Genomic DNA, 15289 nt, shown 5'->3' on the forward strand with positions numbered 1-15289 from the left:
GTGGGGCATGGGGAACACACACAGCCCCTGGCATGTAATAGAGAGAGGCATGGAGAATGGGTACTGTATGTGATTGCTGCAACAACAGCATAAATCAGATACTTTTTACTCTGCTGTTGTGCATACTAATCAAAGATATTTTCACATTTAGGTCATGCATTGCCATTGCATGTGCATTGTCTGATTATTTGGTGTATTCTAGCAATTGCTGACATGAACATCTTAAGAAGGGATGGATGTATGTTTTTGTAGAACTTAGCTACCACTTCTCATTATTTGCCAAAGTAGCTGTATATGTAAGTCAAAATATATATATATTTTTGTTATTTTAGTATGGGAAGTTCCAAATTCAGCACAGTGACTTCTTTCAGTTTAAGACTTAACTTATACTTTTCATAAAGAATGGCTGCATGAAGTGAACTTCAGTTCTGAAGCTGTGATACCACAAAAGATCTTCAAAGCAAAAATTAAATTTGCACAAGCATTTCCCCTTGAATGTCTTTATCAGATGGATCCTACCTAGATTACTTTTTTCTTCACCTGTAAAATTATCTAATACCAAAATTTAAGAGCAGCAGCAATATTATCGCATCTGCACTGTATGTTTATCAGTTTGTAACAGGCAGAGATTTGTACCAAAGGTTTTTTTCCATCTGTCCAAGGCCCTGGCCAGCACAGAAAATTAATAGATGAGTGGGATACTTTTTAATCTGAGCTGCACTGTCTTCTATACAATCTTCTTGCTTAGGTCCACCAGTTCTTCTGGGCTCTGAGGCTTCTGTTGTAACCACTGGACCACACAGAGCCTCTGGAGTAAAACTAGATGGTTGAAGGAATATTTCACTTCCCTGTAGGAAGACAGTAGTCACCAAGAATGCACTTGTATCCTGTAATTAACGACTATAAAGCACAATTATTGCTGGTTCTTTCTGCACCCAGGATCTCTCCTCCTATCTGTCCCCTCCACCAAAGGTGTAGAAGTTTGCTGCTTTGATGTACCCAGTTAGCTTGAGGAGCTGAAGTACACAAATGTGTTCATGAATTTGATGTGCTTTATGGTAATCCATTAGGAGCTAAGCAAGGAGGAAAAGAACATGATGTACTCTTCAAAGTTCTATCCACAACATTCAGCTAATCTTCTTCAACACGGCACATCATGTACATGGGAAATGAGCAGAGAAGGGTTAAATGGGACAGGTGCTTGATTTTTTTGAAATTCTCCTAGCAGTGTGTGTCTTGCATTGTAAATCTGATAATCTCAGCGCGATAAATTTTTACCTACGATTTTGGGCATAAATGCACTACATAACATCTATGGATTAGTGTCTTATTAAGTAATGCAGTAGTTCTCAAGTTGTAATCCATGTGTGTACTATAGCCCACAGATGAAACATTTTGAGAACCAAACACAAGGATACTGGAGGGGAGCTAGTCTGCAAGGACATTTCTACCTTTTAAGAAGTGGCCCGCACAATAAAATGATGGGAACAAAGGATGGAATTTTGGACCAGTCAGCCTAACTTCAATATCAGAAAAATACTGGAACAAATTATTAAGCAATCAGTTTGTCAGCACTGAGAAGATAATATAGTTACTAGGAAGAACCAGTATGGTTTCATCAAGAACAAATTGTGCCAAACCAACCTAACTTCCTTCTTTAACAGGATTACTGGCCAAGTGGATAGTGGGAAGCTGTACATGTGATATATCTTGATTTTAGTAAGGCTTTTGTTTGATACAGTCCCCCATGACATTCTCAGGACGGGATTGGAATTTAAAATGACCTTGGCAAATTGAAACATTTTGGGGGGAGGGATAGCTCAGTGGTTTGAGCATTGACCTGCTAAACCCAGGGTTGTGAGTTTAATCCTTGAGGGGGCCACTTAGGGGTCTGGGGCAAAATCAGTACTTGGTCCTGCTAGTGAAGGCAGGGGGCTGGACTCAATGACATTTCCAGGTCCCCAGTTCTATGAGATACAATAATATATGGAGATATTCCTAATTGAACTGAAATCAACAAGATGAAATTCAGTAAAAACAAGTGCAAAGTATTACTCTTGGGAAGAAAAAAAATCAAACACACATTTACAAAATGGAAAATAACTGGCTAAGCAGTAGTACTGAAAACAATCTAGGGGATATTGTGGATCACAAATTGATTATGAGTCATCAATTTAATGCAGTTGCAAAAAAAGCTATTATTCTGGGGTGTGTCAGGAGTGCCATATATAAGGCTGTATCTACATTTACAGCAACATGTAGGGTTCATGTAGCAACATGCAGCAGTGAAAGACAGGCTGCATCCACACTGCAGTGTGTAGCTATGTGCTGCAGTGAAAGGCTTTGGCACAAGGCATGCAGCAGGGAAAGGCTTTGGCTGTTCCTTTTCCTGCTGCCTCCTCCTTATCAGAGCCTTTTCCCCACTGCCTGTTGCCTGACAGAGCCTTTTTTTGCTGCCAGAGCATTTCTCTGCAGTAGGAACAGGCTCTGGCAGTGAAATAGTAAACTGCTAAAAATAGCAGTGGAGATGTGGATGGCACTTTTGGGGTATATAGGGAGCTGTGTAGGGTATATAATCTACAGTACTGACATGTCTGTACATTGCTTGCCTAAACAGTGCCTCATCATCCATACGGCTATTTATACCTGTGCTAGCTGGGCATGCAGTGTCTGTACTCTACATGCTATTGCAAGTGTACATGTACCCTAAGACACAGGAGGTAATTGTCCCACTCTACTGAGGTCTCAGCTGGAGTACTGTGTCCCAGTTTTGGGCACCATGTTTCAAGGAAGATGTGGACAGAGGAGAGCATCAGAAATGATAAAAGGTTTAGAAACCCTGACCTATGAGGAAAGGTTTAAAATAAAAAAGTGGACGTGTTTAGTCTTGAGAAAAGAAGACTGAGGAGGGGGGTCTGATAGTCTTCAAATATATTGAGGGCTGTTACAAAGAGGACAGTAATCAGTTGTTCTGCATGTCCATTGAAGGTAGAAGTAGTAGTAATGGGCTTAATCTGCAGTCAGAGAAGTTTAGGTTCAATACTAGGAAACTCCTTCTAACTTTAAGTTAAGATATGGAATAGATTTCTAAGGGAGGTTGTGAAGTTCCCATCATTGGAGGTTTTTATGCACAGGTTAGACAAACACCAGTCAGGGATGGTCACGGTATACTTGGTCCTGCCTCCATGTGGGTGGGGGGACTGGACTGACCTCCCAAGGTCCCTTCTAGCCTTACCTTTCTATGATTCTCTGATGAGAGGTCCCCAAATGATGTCCCAATCATTGATCAATACAGAAGAGATTTTAGTGTCTGATTAGAAAAAATCTGATGATTTATTAGGAATCAGATTGTTCCAAAAGAATCTAAAAATAGAATATTTTTCATAAACTCCATCACCTTAAAAAAAACAAAACAACTCAGCTGCAAAATTAAGAGAGACAATTGAAAACAAAAAGAATATGTTCAAGATGATCTTAAATGTTGTCAAGGACATGAAGCAAACCAACAAAAGCAGTCAAAAGAAAGAGGGGAAGTCTGTGGCAGATTGAGAAATAATATTTTTAATGAGCTCCCTCAATCCATTTGATAAAAGAAAAGCTTCCTATATTTTTTTCCCTCTGTCCAGATGAGAAAATGTAGTGGTTCAGATTTTAAAATATATCTAATTTAAGAAAAGCGAAAAAAAGTATGCACTTTGAAATGCTAAATAAGTCAACTAAGTTGATTGTAAGTTGTCCTACAGCCAGGATACATTTTTGAATTTAGCAAAATTAGATCAGGTTTTGAATTTTGGCTGAGAATAAGTTTGTTTTAAAAAAACTTCTTAGAAAGTGAAACTTGTTCCAAGTTAATCCATGACCAACTAAGCTGTATTTACAATACATTGCAGCTCTTAATTTTAGGTTAACATTGGTGGCACAAAGGAACCTTTAAATCAACACTAAATATCAGAAAGAAGAGAATCCGAAAGACTTTAAATAAATTTAGTTTAATTCTGGTCAGTTATTGATGTTGCTGTCACCTCTAGATTAGATTGTTCTACATATTCCACAGTACGACCATTATAAAACTGAAGTTAATGCTCAGTGCAGCCGCTTGATTATTAAGCAGTGCAATACAAAAACTTAGCACTTTATACCCCTAATCTGTAATCTGCACTAAGTGTCAATATGCACAACCCTGAATATTTTGAAATTGGTTTACCTGAGAGACCACCTTATTTCCTGTGTTGCAGCTGTGATTAGTAATGCTGCTCAAACTTGACCATTCTCCCTTTGAGGGTGGAAACAGATAAAGAGGTCCTTGACTTTGGAATTTGCTTTCCATTGGCGCATTAAGGCTAGAATTGCTATTTTACCAGGCACGCTACAAAACCCACCTTTTACTCTGAGATTTAGGGAGAAGATGGATTGATGGGATCGCAAAAGACTGGTTTAGATTTGGGTTTGTTTCATTAGTAATGGACAGATCCGTGGTGTAAGTGTGATCATAAATTTTCATGTAAGATATTCTTGCTGATGGTATTTGCATGGTGCTTAGAGTATCATATGCTGGAAGAATCTAAAGAAATAAACAGAAATAAATAATCCTCTGCATAACCATACCTATTGGTATTAAAATACAGCTCTGGAAATGTTTCAGCAAAAGGTGTTTGTATCAATCCAAATGTGTCCCAGTGCAGTCAGCAGCTATTGCAGTCATTTAATGCATATGCTGTTCTGTAATAGAATGTTTGCATGACTGGTCTTCAGTACTGTACTGACACTATAATTGATGTTTGGTTGTTTTATTATACTACAGGATATTGCTTGAGAAATACATAAAACTGTACACAGTAGGTTTAATAAATGCTAACACATGGCCAGTTGATCTGTAGAAAAACTGGTTCTTTTTATAATGTACTGGAAGGGAAACTATTTTGCTGGATCAAGTCAGAATTAGGTTTGTTATTTTTTTATATTGCAAAAGGAAGTCTCCTTATGCTTATCTCCTTACTTTGACTAAGCTCATTTTTAAAATCAGCAATAGCAGATATCAGATCCTGAGCTTTATGAAAATAATGCTTGTTGTGCTCTATTTACATGTATAGTATCATGCTGAAGGAGAAATTTGCCATAATGTAGATTTTAATATTCTATTGTGCAGCAACATTTCTTAAATCTGTTTTATAGCTCTTGAGGTTATAATGTCTTGGCATGCTGTTGATTGAATGGTCTGAATGAAATATTCCTTTAGGTCTATTTCTACTAGCTCAGATACATCTTATAGGAAATATACTCTTGCATGGACTAAGAACTGTTTTTTTTCTCCTTGCTGTAGGATAAGAAATGGGTTCTCAATCATGAAGATGTCACACTGGGAGAATTACTAGGCAAAGTAAGTAATCAACAGAACTAAATGAAAAATAAATAAATCCTTAGCCTATGAGTTCCAAGTATGTATTGATTGTGATGTCTGTAGTTTTCTTATTTTTTGAGTTTTTATTTTTCTAGTAAACAACATTTCTTTGTAGAATTCATATGGTTTAATGCATTTCAAATAGCATTGAATTTCAGCATACATAAAAGTACACCATGTTTACTTATAAATAATAAATGTTCTGTGTTTTTTTGATTGGTATAAGTGTTTTAAAAGCAGCTTGCATGTTTCATACATTTACATATGCATACTGATTTTTAACAATCTAATTTTATGTTTTGTAAAAATGCAAGCAATGAAGAAAGTTACTGCAAAGTAGTAAAGATGCTTACATAAATTAGTGAGCTGATAAAAATAGGATGCTTTATGTGGACTGAACTGACTTTGTATGACCTGTTCAGTGTTAGAAGGCAAGTAAAATAGTAGTGTAGGTAACATCACAATAGATGCATTAGTCAAAATAATACTTAACACTTACATAGTGGTTTACATCATCAAAGTCTTTTACAAACATAGATCTTTAGAACACTTTTACAAGTTAGGTAAGTAACTAGCCCTATAGTCCATTTTATATTTGGTGAAACTGATGCCAAACCACATGGTGAGTTAGCACAAGTACTGAAATTATTGTTCAGGAATTCCCAGTTCTCAGCCCTGTGTTTTAATCCACTTTACTACACTGCCCCTAATGCTCTAATGCCCCAAAACCTGAAAAGTGGTTTAAATCAAAAGAACACACACAAAGACAGCTGACTTAGTGTAAAATGTGTATTTTCCTTATACTGTAAGAATTGATGAACTGTTCAAAGAATAGGAGAGAAAAATTCTATCAAAGCCTTCTGCTGCACAGGATAAAATCCATTTGACCGCCTAAGGAAACAAAAACACAAACTGCCATTAGATAAACAGAGAATTATGCCCACTAAAAATGCCACACAGTTATAATGCCAGTTCTACTGAAGAACATGGAAAAGCAGCAGGCTGGAAAAAATACACATTTCTGGCATCAGTCAAGGCCTTCTCACAAAAACAAACATTAATTATCCCTAGGTGAGCAAGACAGACACAATGAGTCATTGAACAAAAGTAATACATTTCAACATTAAGTAAAAGAAGTTAAGTAACTGTGCATGAAAAAATAAGTTAGTAAAATTAGTTATGATTATGTCAAGCTATAGTTTGACAGAAAAATGTACAGAACATCCAATAACTGAAGCCTCAATCGTGCATGTATATTGCTGTTATGTAAAAGAACTGATTCAGGAGCAACCACATGCAGAAAAGGCAGAAATGTTCAGTAAGTATTTCATTTCTGTATTTGGAAGGGAGTAGGATGATGTACTCATATCACACGAAGATGGTGAACTACTTTCCAGTCGATTACTTATTAAGAAGGATATGAAACAGTACCCAGTAGGGATAAATCAGCAGGCCCAGGTAACTTACATCCAAGAATTGTGAAAGAGTTGGCATAAAACACCCTTGATCCCCTCACGTTAATTTTTAATACATCTTGGAATACTGGGGAAAATCCAGAAGAATGGAAAAAGACTAATGTCATGCCAATATTCAGAAAGGCCAGCCTGAATGACAGAGCTAATTATAGGCCAGTTAGCCTGCCATCAGTCCTGGACAAAATAACGAAAAAGCTGATACAGGATTCAATCAGTAAAGAATTAAAGGATTGGATTATACTTAATGCTAATTAACATGGTTTTATGCAAGAGTAGGTCTTGTTAAACAAACCTGATTTTTTAATGCGATTTCATGTTTGATTGATAAAGGTTGAGCAGATGTAATGTACTTGGACTTTTATAAGACATTTGACTCAGTACCACATGACATTCTCTTTAAAAATCAGTACTAGATAATATCAATACACCATGTGTTAAATAGATTAAGAATTGGCTGACTGGCAGATCTCAAAAAATCAGCTGTCAGTGCGAAATGGTTGAATGGAAGTGTTTCTAGTGGGGCTCTGCAGGTATCTGTTCTAGGCCCACTGTTTAACATTTTTATCAAATAAATATAAAATCATTGCTGATAAAATTTGCAGATGACACAAAGATTAGAGGAATGGTAAATAATGAGGACTAGGTAGTAATACAAAGTGATTTGGATCACTTGATAAGATGGGCCCGTTCAAACAAAATATATTTTAATACAATTAACTGTGAGGTCATATATCTAGGAACAAAGAATTCAGGTCACTCCTACAGAATGGGGGATGGTATCCTGTAAAGAATTGACTTTGAAAAGGATTTAGGGATCATAGCAGACAAATGCTAGAACATGAACGTCCAGAGTGATGCTGTGGCAAAAATGGCTAGTGCAATCCTTCGATGTATAAACAGGGGACTTGTAAGTAAAAGTAAGGAGGTGACTTCCCCCATATACAGCATTAGTGAGACCACTACTGAAATATTACCTCCTTTTCTGATGTCCACGTTTTTTAAAGGATGTTAAAAATTTGGAGATTCTGAGAAAAGCCACAAAAATTATGTCTGCAGGAAACAATGTCTACACAAATGCTTTGTTTGGGGGGAAGCTAGGATGTAACTCTGTTTTGCATTAGCCTACTGCTCCCTTTGAAATGGGAGTAGATTAAAGCACACTAGGGAAATTTTACTGCATGGCAGGAGAGTCCACATGGACACTTGACGCTCAACAAGTTAGTGTAGACAAGCCCTTAAAGAACTCAATCTGTTTAGCTTATCAAAATAAAATTCAAGAAGTGATTTGAGTATGGTTATAAGTACCTTCATGGGGAGAAAATACTGAGTAATAATGGCTCAAATGTTTAACAGTGAGGATGATTAGACATTGGAACAAACTACCATGGAAAGTGGTGGACTCTCCTTCATTTAAAGTCTTCAGATCAGGACTGGATGCCTTCCTGGAAAGCATGTTTTAATCAAACACAAATTATTGGGCTCAATGCGAGAGTATCTGGATGAAATTCCAAGGTATATGTTATGCATAGGGCCCTACGAAGTTCTCGGCCATGAAAAATGCATCATGGACTGCAAAATCTGGTCTCCCACCATGAAATCTGGTCTTTTGTGTGCTTTTACCCTATACTATACAGATTTCATGGGGGAGACCAGCGTTTCTCGAATTAGGGGTCCTGACCCAAAAGGGAGTTTCAGGGGGGGTCACAAGGTTGTTTTAGGGGGGTCTTGGTATTGCCACCCTTATTTCTGCACTGCCTTCAGAGCTGGGCGGCCAGAGAATGGTGACTGTTGGCTGGGCGCCCACCTCCGAAAGCAGCACACCAGCAGCAGCGCAGAAGTAAGGGTGGCTGCTGCCTTCAGAGTGGGGTGATCAAACAGTGGTGACTGCTGACTGAGGGTCCAGCTCTGCGGGCAGCAGTGCAGAAGTAAGGGTGGCAATACCATACCATGCCATCCTTACTTTTGCGCTGCTGCTAGTGGCGGCTCTTCCTTCAGAGCTGGGCATCCAGCCGGCTCTCCAGCTGCCCAGCTCTGAAGGCAGCGCTGCTGCCAGCCACAGTACAGAAGTAAGGGTCACTAGCACAACACCCTCCACAATAACCTTGTGACACCCCCTGACAAAATCTTTTTGGGTCAGGACCCCTACAATTACAACACCATGACATTTCAGTTTTGAATAGCTGAATTTTTAAAATCCTATGACCATGAAATTGACCAAAGTGGACCATGAATTTGGTAGGCGTCTGTTATATAGGAGGTCAGAGTAAAAGATCTAATAGTCCCTTCTACCTTAAAATCTATGAATCTGTAAATATATCTTGCCTTGACAAGGCTCTTTAAAAATGTGCTGTGATTACTCCAAATTAAAAGAGGAAGGAAGATGCTGATTGCTACACTATTGAGACTTTTCTGTTTACAGCTGTATGGAGCAGTACTAGCAGTACCTCAGAAGACACCAGCTAAGTCATATAGACAACTCAGGGTATGGCTACACTTGAAATTTCAAAAGTGTGAGTGTGGTCGGAGTGCCAGCGCTGGGAGAGAGCTCTCCTAGCGCTGCACATAAACCACATGCTCTACGGGTGTAGCTTGCAGTGCTGGGAGCCGCGCTCCCAGCGCTGCGGTACTGATTACACTGAGGCTTTACAGCTCTGTATCTTGCAACGCTTAGGGGTGTGTTTTTTCACGCCCCTGAGCGCGAAAGTTGCAGCGCTATAAAGCCAAGGCCTCACATTCTATCCCACCACCTCTAGATGTATTAAAAGTTTCTAAATAGTGGTCACCATGTTGAAGAACAGACTGAGAATAAATGAGTGAGCAGTATCTTCCCCAGAATGAATGGATTGCTTATGTTCAATTACCTATGGCTTTCCTTCACAAGGAATAAAATAAAATTAACCAGGATAGAGTAAAATAAAGTTTTGTTATGCTCTATTTTCCTTTTCAAAGCACAGGAGCATCTACAGCTCTTGCTGAGTGAGAGTAATGCTGTGGTTCAAAGATGACCTATCCGAAGTTTGGATTTCAAAGTATAAGCTACTTACTAATCGTTGAGAGGAGAAAATAATCCCTGTTTAAAGAACTAGAAAGCTCAAACATATAACAACAGAGCTTTATAAAGCTGTGAAATTACAAAATGTGTTGTCAAGTAGTTAGGTTTGAAATATATCTACATTACCTTGACCCATGTAAATTTAATTGTGTTAGTAGTCATCTTTGCAGTGCCAGGTAATTTAAAAAAATTGCTGCTGTTTCTGTTTGTTCCACAAAAGCAATGCCATGTGTAGCCTGCATTCTGTGAGAGCCAAAATCTGTGCAAGAGCGGTTACAAAGAATCATTTATTTTAATCTCGTAGAACAGTGGTTCCCAAACTTTAACAGGCTGTGAACCACTTTCACTTGCTTGTCAAGTCTCACGAACCCCCTCTTAAAAATGAATATTTCCAGAGATTTTCTCCTTTACCTAAGTATACATTAAAAAAGCAGTGAAGTTGGAAATATAAAATTTGTTTTGTGACATGCTTATTACACACTATTTATTATTATTATTTATCATTAAAGTATTTTTATTACATTATGAAAGTGCCAACACTCGTCCAAGATCTCACTTTCATAGCTTGTATTACTTTGAATAATCCTGTTATAAGACAAGGCTCCTATGTTTCATCAAGGAGTATCAGATGTGAAATAGCATGAAGGTATTTAAGAAGCCAACTCAAGAGTTCCTCCTACACAAGCATTCAGGTCTTGAGCAGTCCAGCCAAACAGCGCACGTTACAACAATGTTTAAACTTGTTCTTCATAATAATTTAAAAAAAATACTAGCTGCCTTTTTAATTTTAAGAACAGCAAAAAATATTCACCTCTCTTTCTGTTTCTTTTAAGGAGTCTTGAAGTTTAAATCTCCTCAGTGTGATAGATATGCTTGGCTTTGATCTGCTTAGCTCTTGGAAGTCCAGGGGCTGTGGGCTCCTGGCCCCGTGCTGCCTGGGGACCTTAGGGACAGCTCTGTCCACCATTAGGGATTTTTTTCCTGAGAACCCCCTGTAACATTTCGCAAACCCCCAGGGGTTCACAAACCCGAGTTTGGGAGCCACTGTCCTAGAAGAAAAATGCATGTTAAATATCAGCCACAGCTCAGTGTTTCTAGTTTTGCCTCTCTGTTTTAATTAGCAGTCCTAATTGGAGCTGTGAATACAAACTTGATGGGAAATTAAAAATGAATTTCAAACTTCAAAGGGAACATTGTGAACAATAAAAAAAATACAAGTACTTAACTTAAAATATCTAAATAAATTATTTTAAGAGCATTTTCTGTCAAAAATTTCCTAAAACACCATAATTTAAGTAATAAAGGAGCTGCAAAGTGATTTTAGTAATGTATTATGGTTAAAAGCACCTAGTTTCGGTGAATGTGCCACAGTTTTCCCAGCGTGGGCACCCCTTGGAACTTCTCATTGCTGTTATTAATGGCATGAGAGAATTTTAGAATACTTAATGAGCCATAGTCTACCTTCATTTTGTATGTAGAACCACCACTGATACCATTGGGATTTCTGCGTGAAGCTCTAGGGTAAAAGACAGTCCAAAAGGAGGACTTCTGACTGTAGAAAACTATTGTGTATATTTTTTATTGAGCTAGTTCTCTGGCGTGAGGCTTTCATACTGTTCCTTACCATTTTGCTAGCCTTTTTTTAAAAAAGAATTTGCTCCCAGCCCATCAGCTTCTCTTGCTTGCTGCTGCTGTGAAGTTGCTACGAAAAACTGGTGTTTCTTGAATCTGTTCTCTTCTCCCAAATTTCACTGGTGTGAAAGACTTTCTTTAAACATTTTTATGGACGAGCTCAGTAGTCTTATGGTGATGAGATCCATATTTACTATATCATTCCCTGGGCTGACATTGCCAGGAAGCACTGTAGAAGTAGCAGGCTTGGCTCATAGAGAACTTTGTCTCTCTGCACTTTTTTTTCTTTGGCGCACTAATGTAGTGGTGATGCTAACTTGAAAGGGGTTTCCAGCTAGCACTTTCTTGCCCAAAGAAGATTGCCATGACATTGGGCTTGTCTAAATTAGGATTACAGGTGTACTTTATGTAATGCACTCTGGTTCACCTCGACCAGCCAACACAGGGGTCCCCAACACAGTGCCCATGGGCGCCATGGCACCTGCGGGGGCATCTAAATGCGCCCACGTCCTGGCCGGCGGTCGAGCATCCGCTGAAATGCTGCCAAATTTCAGCGGCATTTCAGCGGCGACACCTCTTGATGACGCCTCTTGCCACTGACAAGTGGCGTCATCAAAAGGTGTCACCGCCGAAATGCCCCTGAATTTCGGCGAATGCTCGACCACCGCTACGGTCCTTCATCTGGCGCCAGACGAAAAGATTGGAGACCACTGAGCTAACATGTTCAAATACAATTAGGGTTTTAAAAAGCATGAACATGTTTTATCCCACATGTTTTAAAAATATACCTTTTATCTTAGTTTAGACAAATTAACAGAGGCTTGAGATAGTAGAGGATGTAATAATTTTACAGTTCTGTTTCATGAAAGGAATATAGTATATAACGAATATTATACAAGTACAGCCTTGAATATTTTAAATATTGTTTTATATCTTGGTATTTTTAGTGCAAGATCATTTTTCAAAGTTGTGTTTATAAGTAGGGATTTAGAATAGAAGTACCTTGTAACTATAACAGCATTGCTATCATCCATCTGAATTTTATATGTTTCTCCTTACCATTTGTATCTCTTCCATCTTTTTGCTTTTGACATTAGTATGTGTGCTCATGTACAGATGTGTGGTGATTATTTTAAAAAATCTCATTTACTCAGAGAAACAAGGAAAGCACTTCCTACAAATTCTATCTATGCTTACTGAAGTCACGTAACTCCAAACAGAGGCATACATAAGGAAAGAGATCTGTGTATAGATAAACCAGGGATAGCTTTAAGATTTAGCCATATCTGTTCTTATGGCGAGGAGGAAGGGAAAAAAACCCAACAAGCACAGACAAAGGAAATATGCCCTTCAGTTTTGTGCTCCTATGCATGGTCTGCTCCTTTGCATGAGTATAACCTTTTTATAGTTTCTTAGCCCTGGTCTACACTACAAGGTTAGGTTGAATTTAGCCGCATTAGGTTGATTTTATAAGCAGTGTGTCTACACAACCAACCCATTCCGTCAACCTAAAGGGCTCTTAAAATTGACTGCTGTACTCCTCCCTGGCGAGGGGAGTAGTGCTAAAATTGACCTTGCTGGGTAAAATTTGGGGTAGTGCAGATGCAATTAGATGGTATTGGCCTCCAGGAGCTACCCCAGAGTGCTCCAATGTGACCACTCTGGACAGCACTTTCATCTCCGATGCACTAGCCAGGTACACCGGAAAAGCCTCGGGAAATTTTGAATTTAATTTCTTGTTTGGTCAGTGTGGCAAGCTCAACAGCACAGGTGACCATGCAGTCCCATAATTGCAAACAAGCTCCAGCAGGGACTGAATGGGAGACACTGGATCTAATTGCTGTATGAGGAGAAGAATCTGTGCAGGCCAAACTTCTATCAAAAAGAAGAAATGCTAACATATATGCCAAAATCGCACAGGGCATGATGGACAGAGGCTACAACGGGAACACACAGCAGTGCTGTGTGAAAGTTAAGGAGCTCAGGCAAGCCTACTGAAAGACAAAAGGAGGCAATGATCACTCCGGGTCAGAGCCCCGTACATGCTGCTTCTGTGATCAGCTACATGACATTCTGGGGGGCACCCAACCACTACCCCACCACTGTCTGTAGACACCTGTATGGGAGGAGTCTCATGCAACAAGGAGGAAGATTTTGTGGATGAGGAGGAGGAGAATGCGCAGCAGCTGGCAAGCAGAGAATCTGTTCTCCCTGGCAGCCAGGACCTTTTCATCACCCTGGAGCCAATAGCCTCACAAGGCGGGTTCCCGGACTCTGAAGCTGGAGAAGGCACCTCTAATGAGTGCACATTTGTAACTACACTACAGGGTTTTAAAGCAATTTGATTTGCCCTGAAGACCTGGGATGCATTCGCTGCCAGTACAGCTACTGCAAAAGTCTGTTAATGTGTTTGGAGATGGAGCAGGAATCCTCCAGGGACATCTCCATGAAGCTGTCTTGGAGGTACTCTGAAACCCTTTGCAAAAGGTTTCTGGGAAGGGCTGCCTTATTTCGTCCTCCACGGTAGGACACTTTACCACTCCAAGCAAGTAGTCTGGAACCATTGTAGCACAAAGCATGGCAACGAATGGTCCTGGGTTTTGATTGCATTCAAGCAACATTCAGTCTGTTTCTTTCTGTGTTAGCCTCAGGAGAGTGATATCATTCATGGTCACCTGGTTGAAATAGGGGAATTTTTGTAATGGAACAGTAAAAGGACCCCGTTCATGCTGGGCTGTTTGTGCTTGGCTAAAAGGGATCATCCCTGAGGAATAGTCACGCAGTAGTGGGAGGGATGAAGGGATCATCCCAGAGAATAGCCATGTGATGGGGTGGAGGGAATGGTGTGCTGCACATCCACCCAAAAACCGCAGACCCTCCTTTTAAATGGCAAACCCAACTTGCATTGCTTGCTATGGGAAAGGAGAGTGCTGCAGTTTGAAACCGTTCCCACATGTTATGAAAGCAGAAGAAGTCAACCCCGCGTACCCTTTGGCTTACCATGGCTGCCTGGAAACCGAATTCTGTTGCCCAGCCATGTGTGATATCACCATACCGGCAGGCGCTCAATATAACAGGGAAAATGCGACCTTGTACCTAAAGCACATGTACTGTCTGCTGTGAATTGCTTAATTCACTGTGAAAGAATCTCCCTTTTGTTCTCAGAAATGTATCTTCTGAAATTCTACCCTCCCTTTTTATCCCCCCGCAGATGCAAATATTTCTATGCTCCCCCATCATCTCCATCCCAGAGGTTATCGCAGATTAGAAGGCGAAAAAAATGCACTCGCAATGACATGTTTTCCAAGCTCATGCAGTCCTCCCGCACTGATAGGGCACAGCTGAATGCATGGAGGCATATAGTGACAGAGGCCAAGAAAGCATACAGTGAACACGATGAGAAGAGGCAAGAGGCAATGCTGAGGTTAATGGAGGAGCAAACGGACATGCTCAGGCCTCTGGTGGAGCTTCAGGAAAGGCAACAAGAGCACAGACTGCCACTGCATCCACTGTATAACCGCCTGCCCTCCTCCCCAAGTTCCATATCTTCCTCACTGAGACACCCAAGAACGTGGGGGGGTGGAAGGGAGGGTCTAGACACCCAGTCACTTCGCTCTAGATTATGGCTGAAGCAATAGAAGGCTGTCATTCAAACTTTTGATTTATAGTGTGGCTACAATAAGAAATGTGGCCTCGTCCTTCCCTTCTCCCCTCCTCCCGCACCCCACCTGG

At 39.9% G+C, this 15289-nt stretch overlaps 1 protein-coding gene across 11 annotated transcripts in view; it reads left to right on the forward strand.

Moving 5' to 3' along the window:
* FER (FER tyrosine kinase) overlaps positions 1-15289 on the forward strand; it is a 456227-nt gene that overhangs the window by 266309 nt on the left and 174629 nt on the right. For all 11 annotated transcript variants that reach the window (XM_050945728.1, XM_050945722.1, XM_050945727.1 and 8 more), the window contains one exon: positions 5321-5377. In XM_050945728.1, coding sequence (XP_050801685.1) covers positions 5321-5377 — 57 coding nt within the window. The remainder of the gene's footprint in view (positions 1-5320; positions 5378-15289) is intronic.

Source organism: Gopherus flavomarginatus, chromosome 3, assembly GCF_025201925.1.
Source record: "Gopherus flavomarginatus isolate rGopFla2 chromosome 3, rGopFla2.mat.asm, whole genome shotgun sequence".
In the NCBI taxonomy this organism is placed as follows: Eukaryota; Metazoa; Chordata; order Testudines; family Testudinidae; genus Gopherus; species Gopherus flavomarginatus.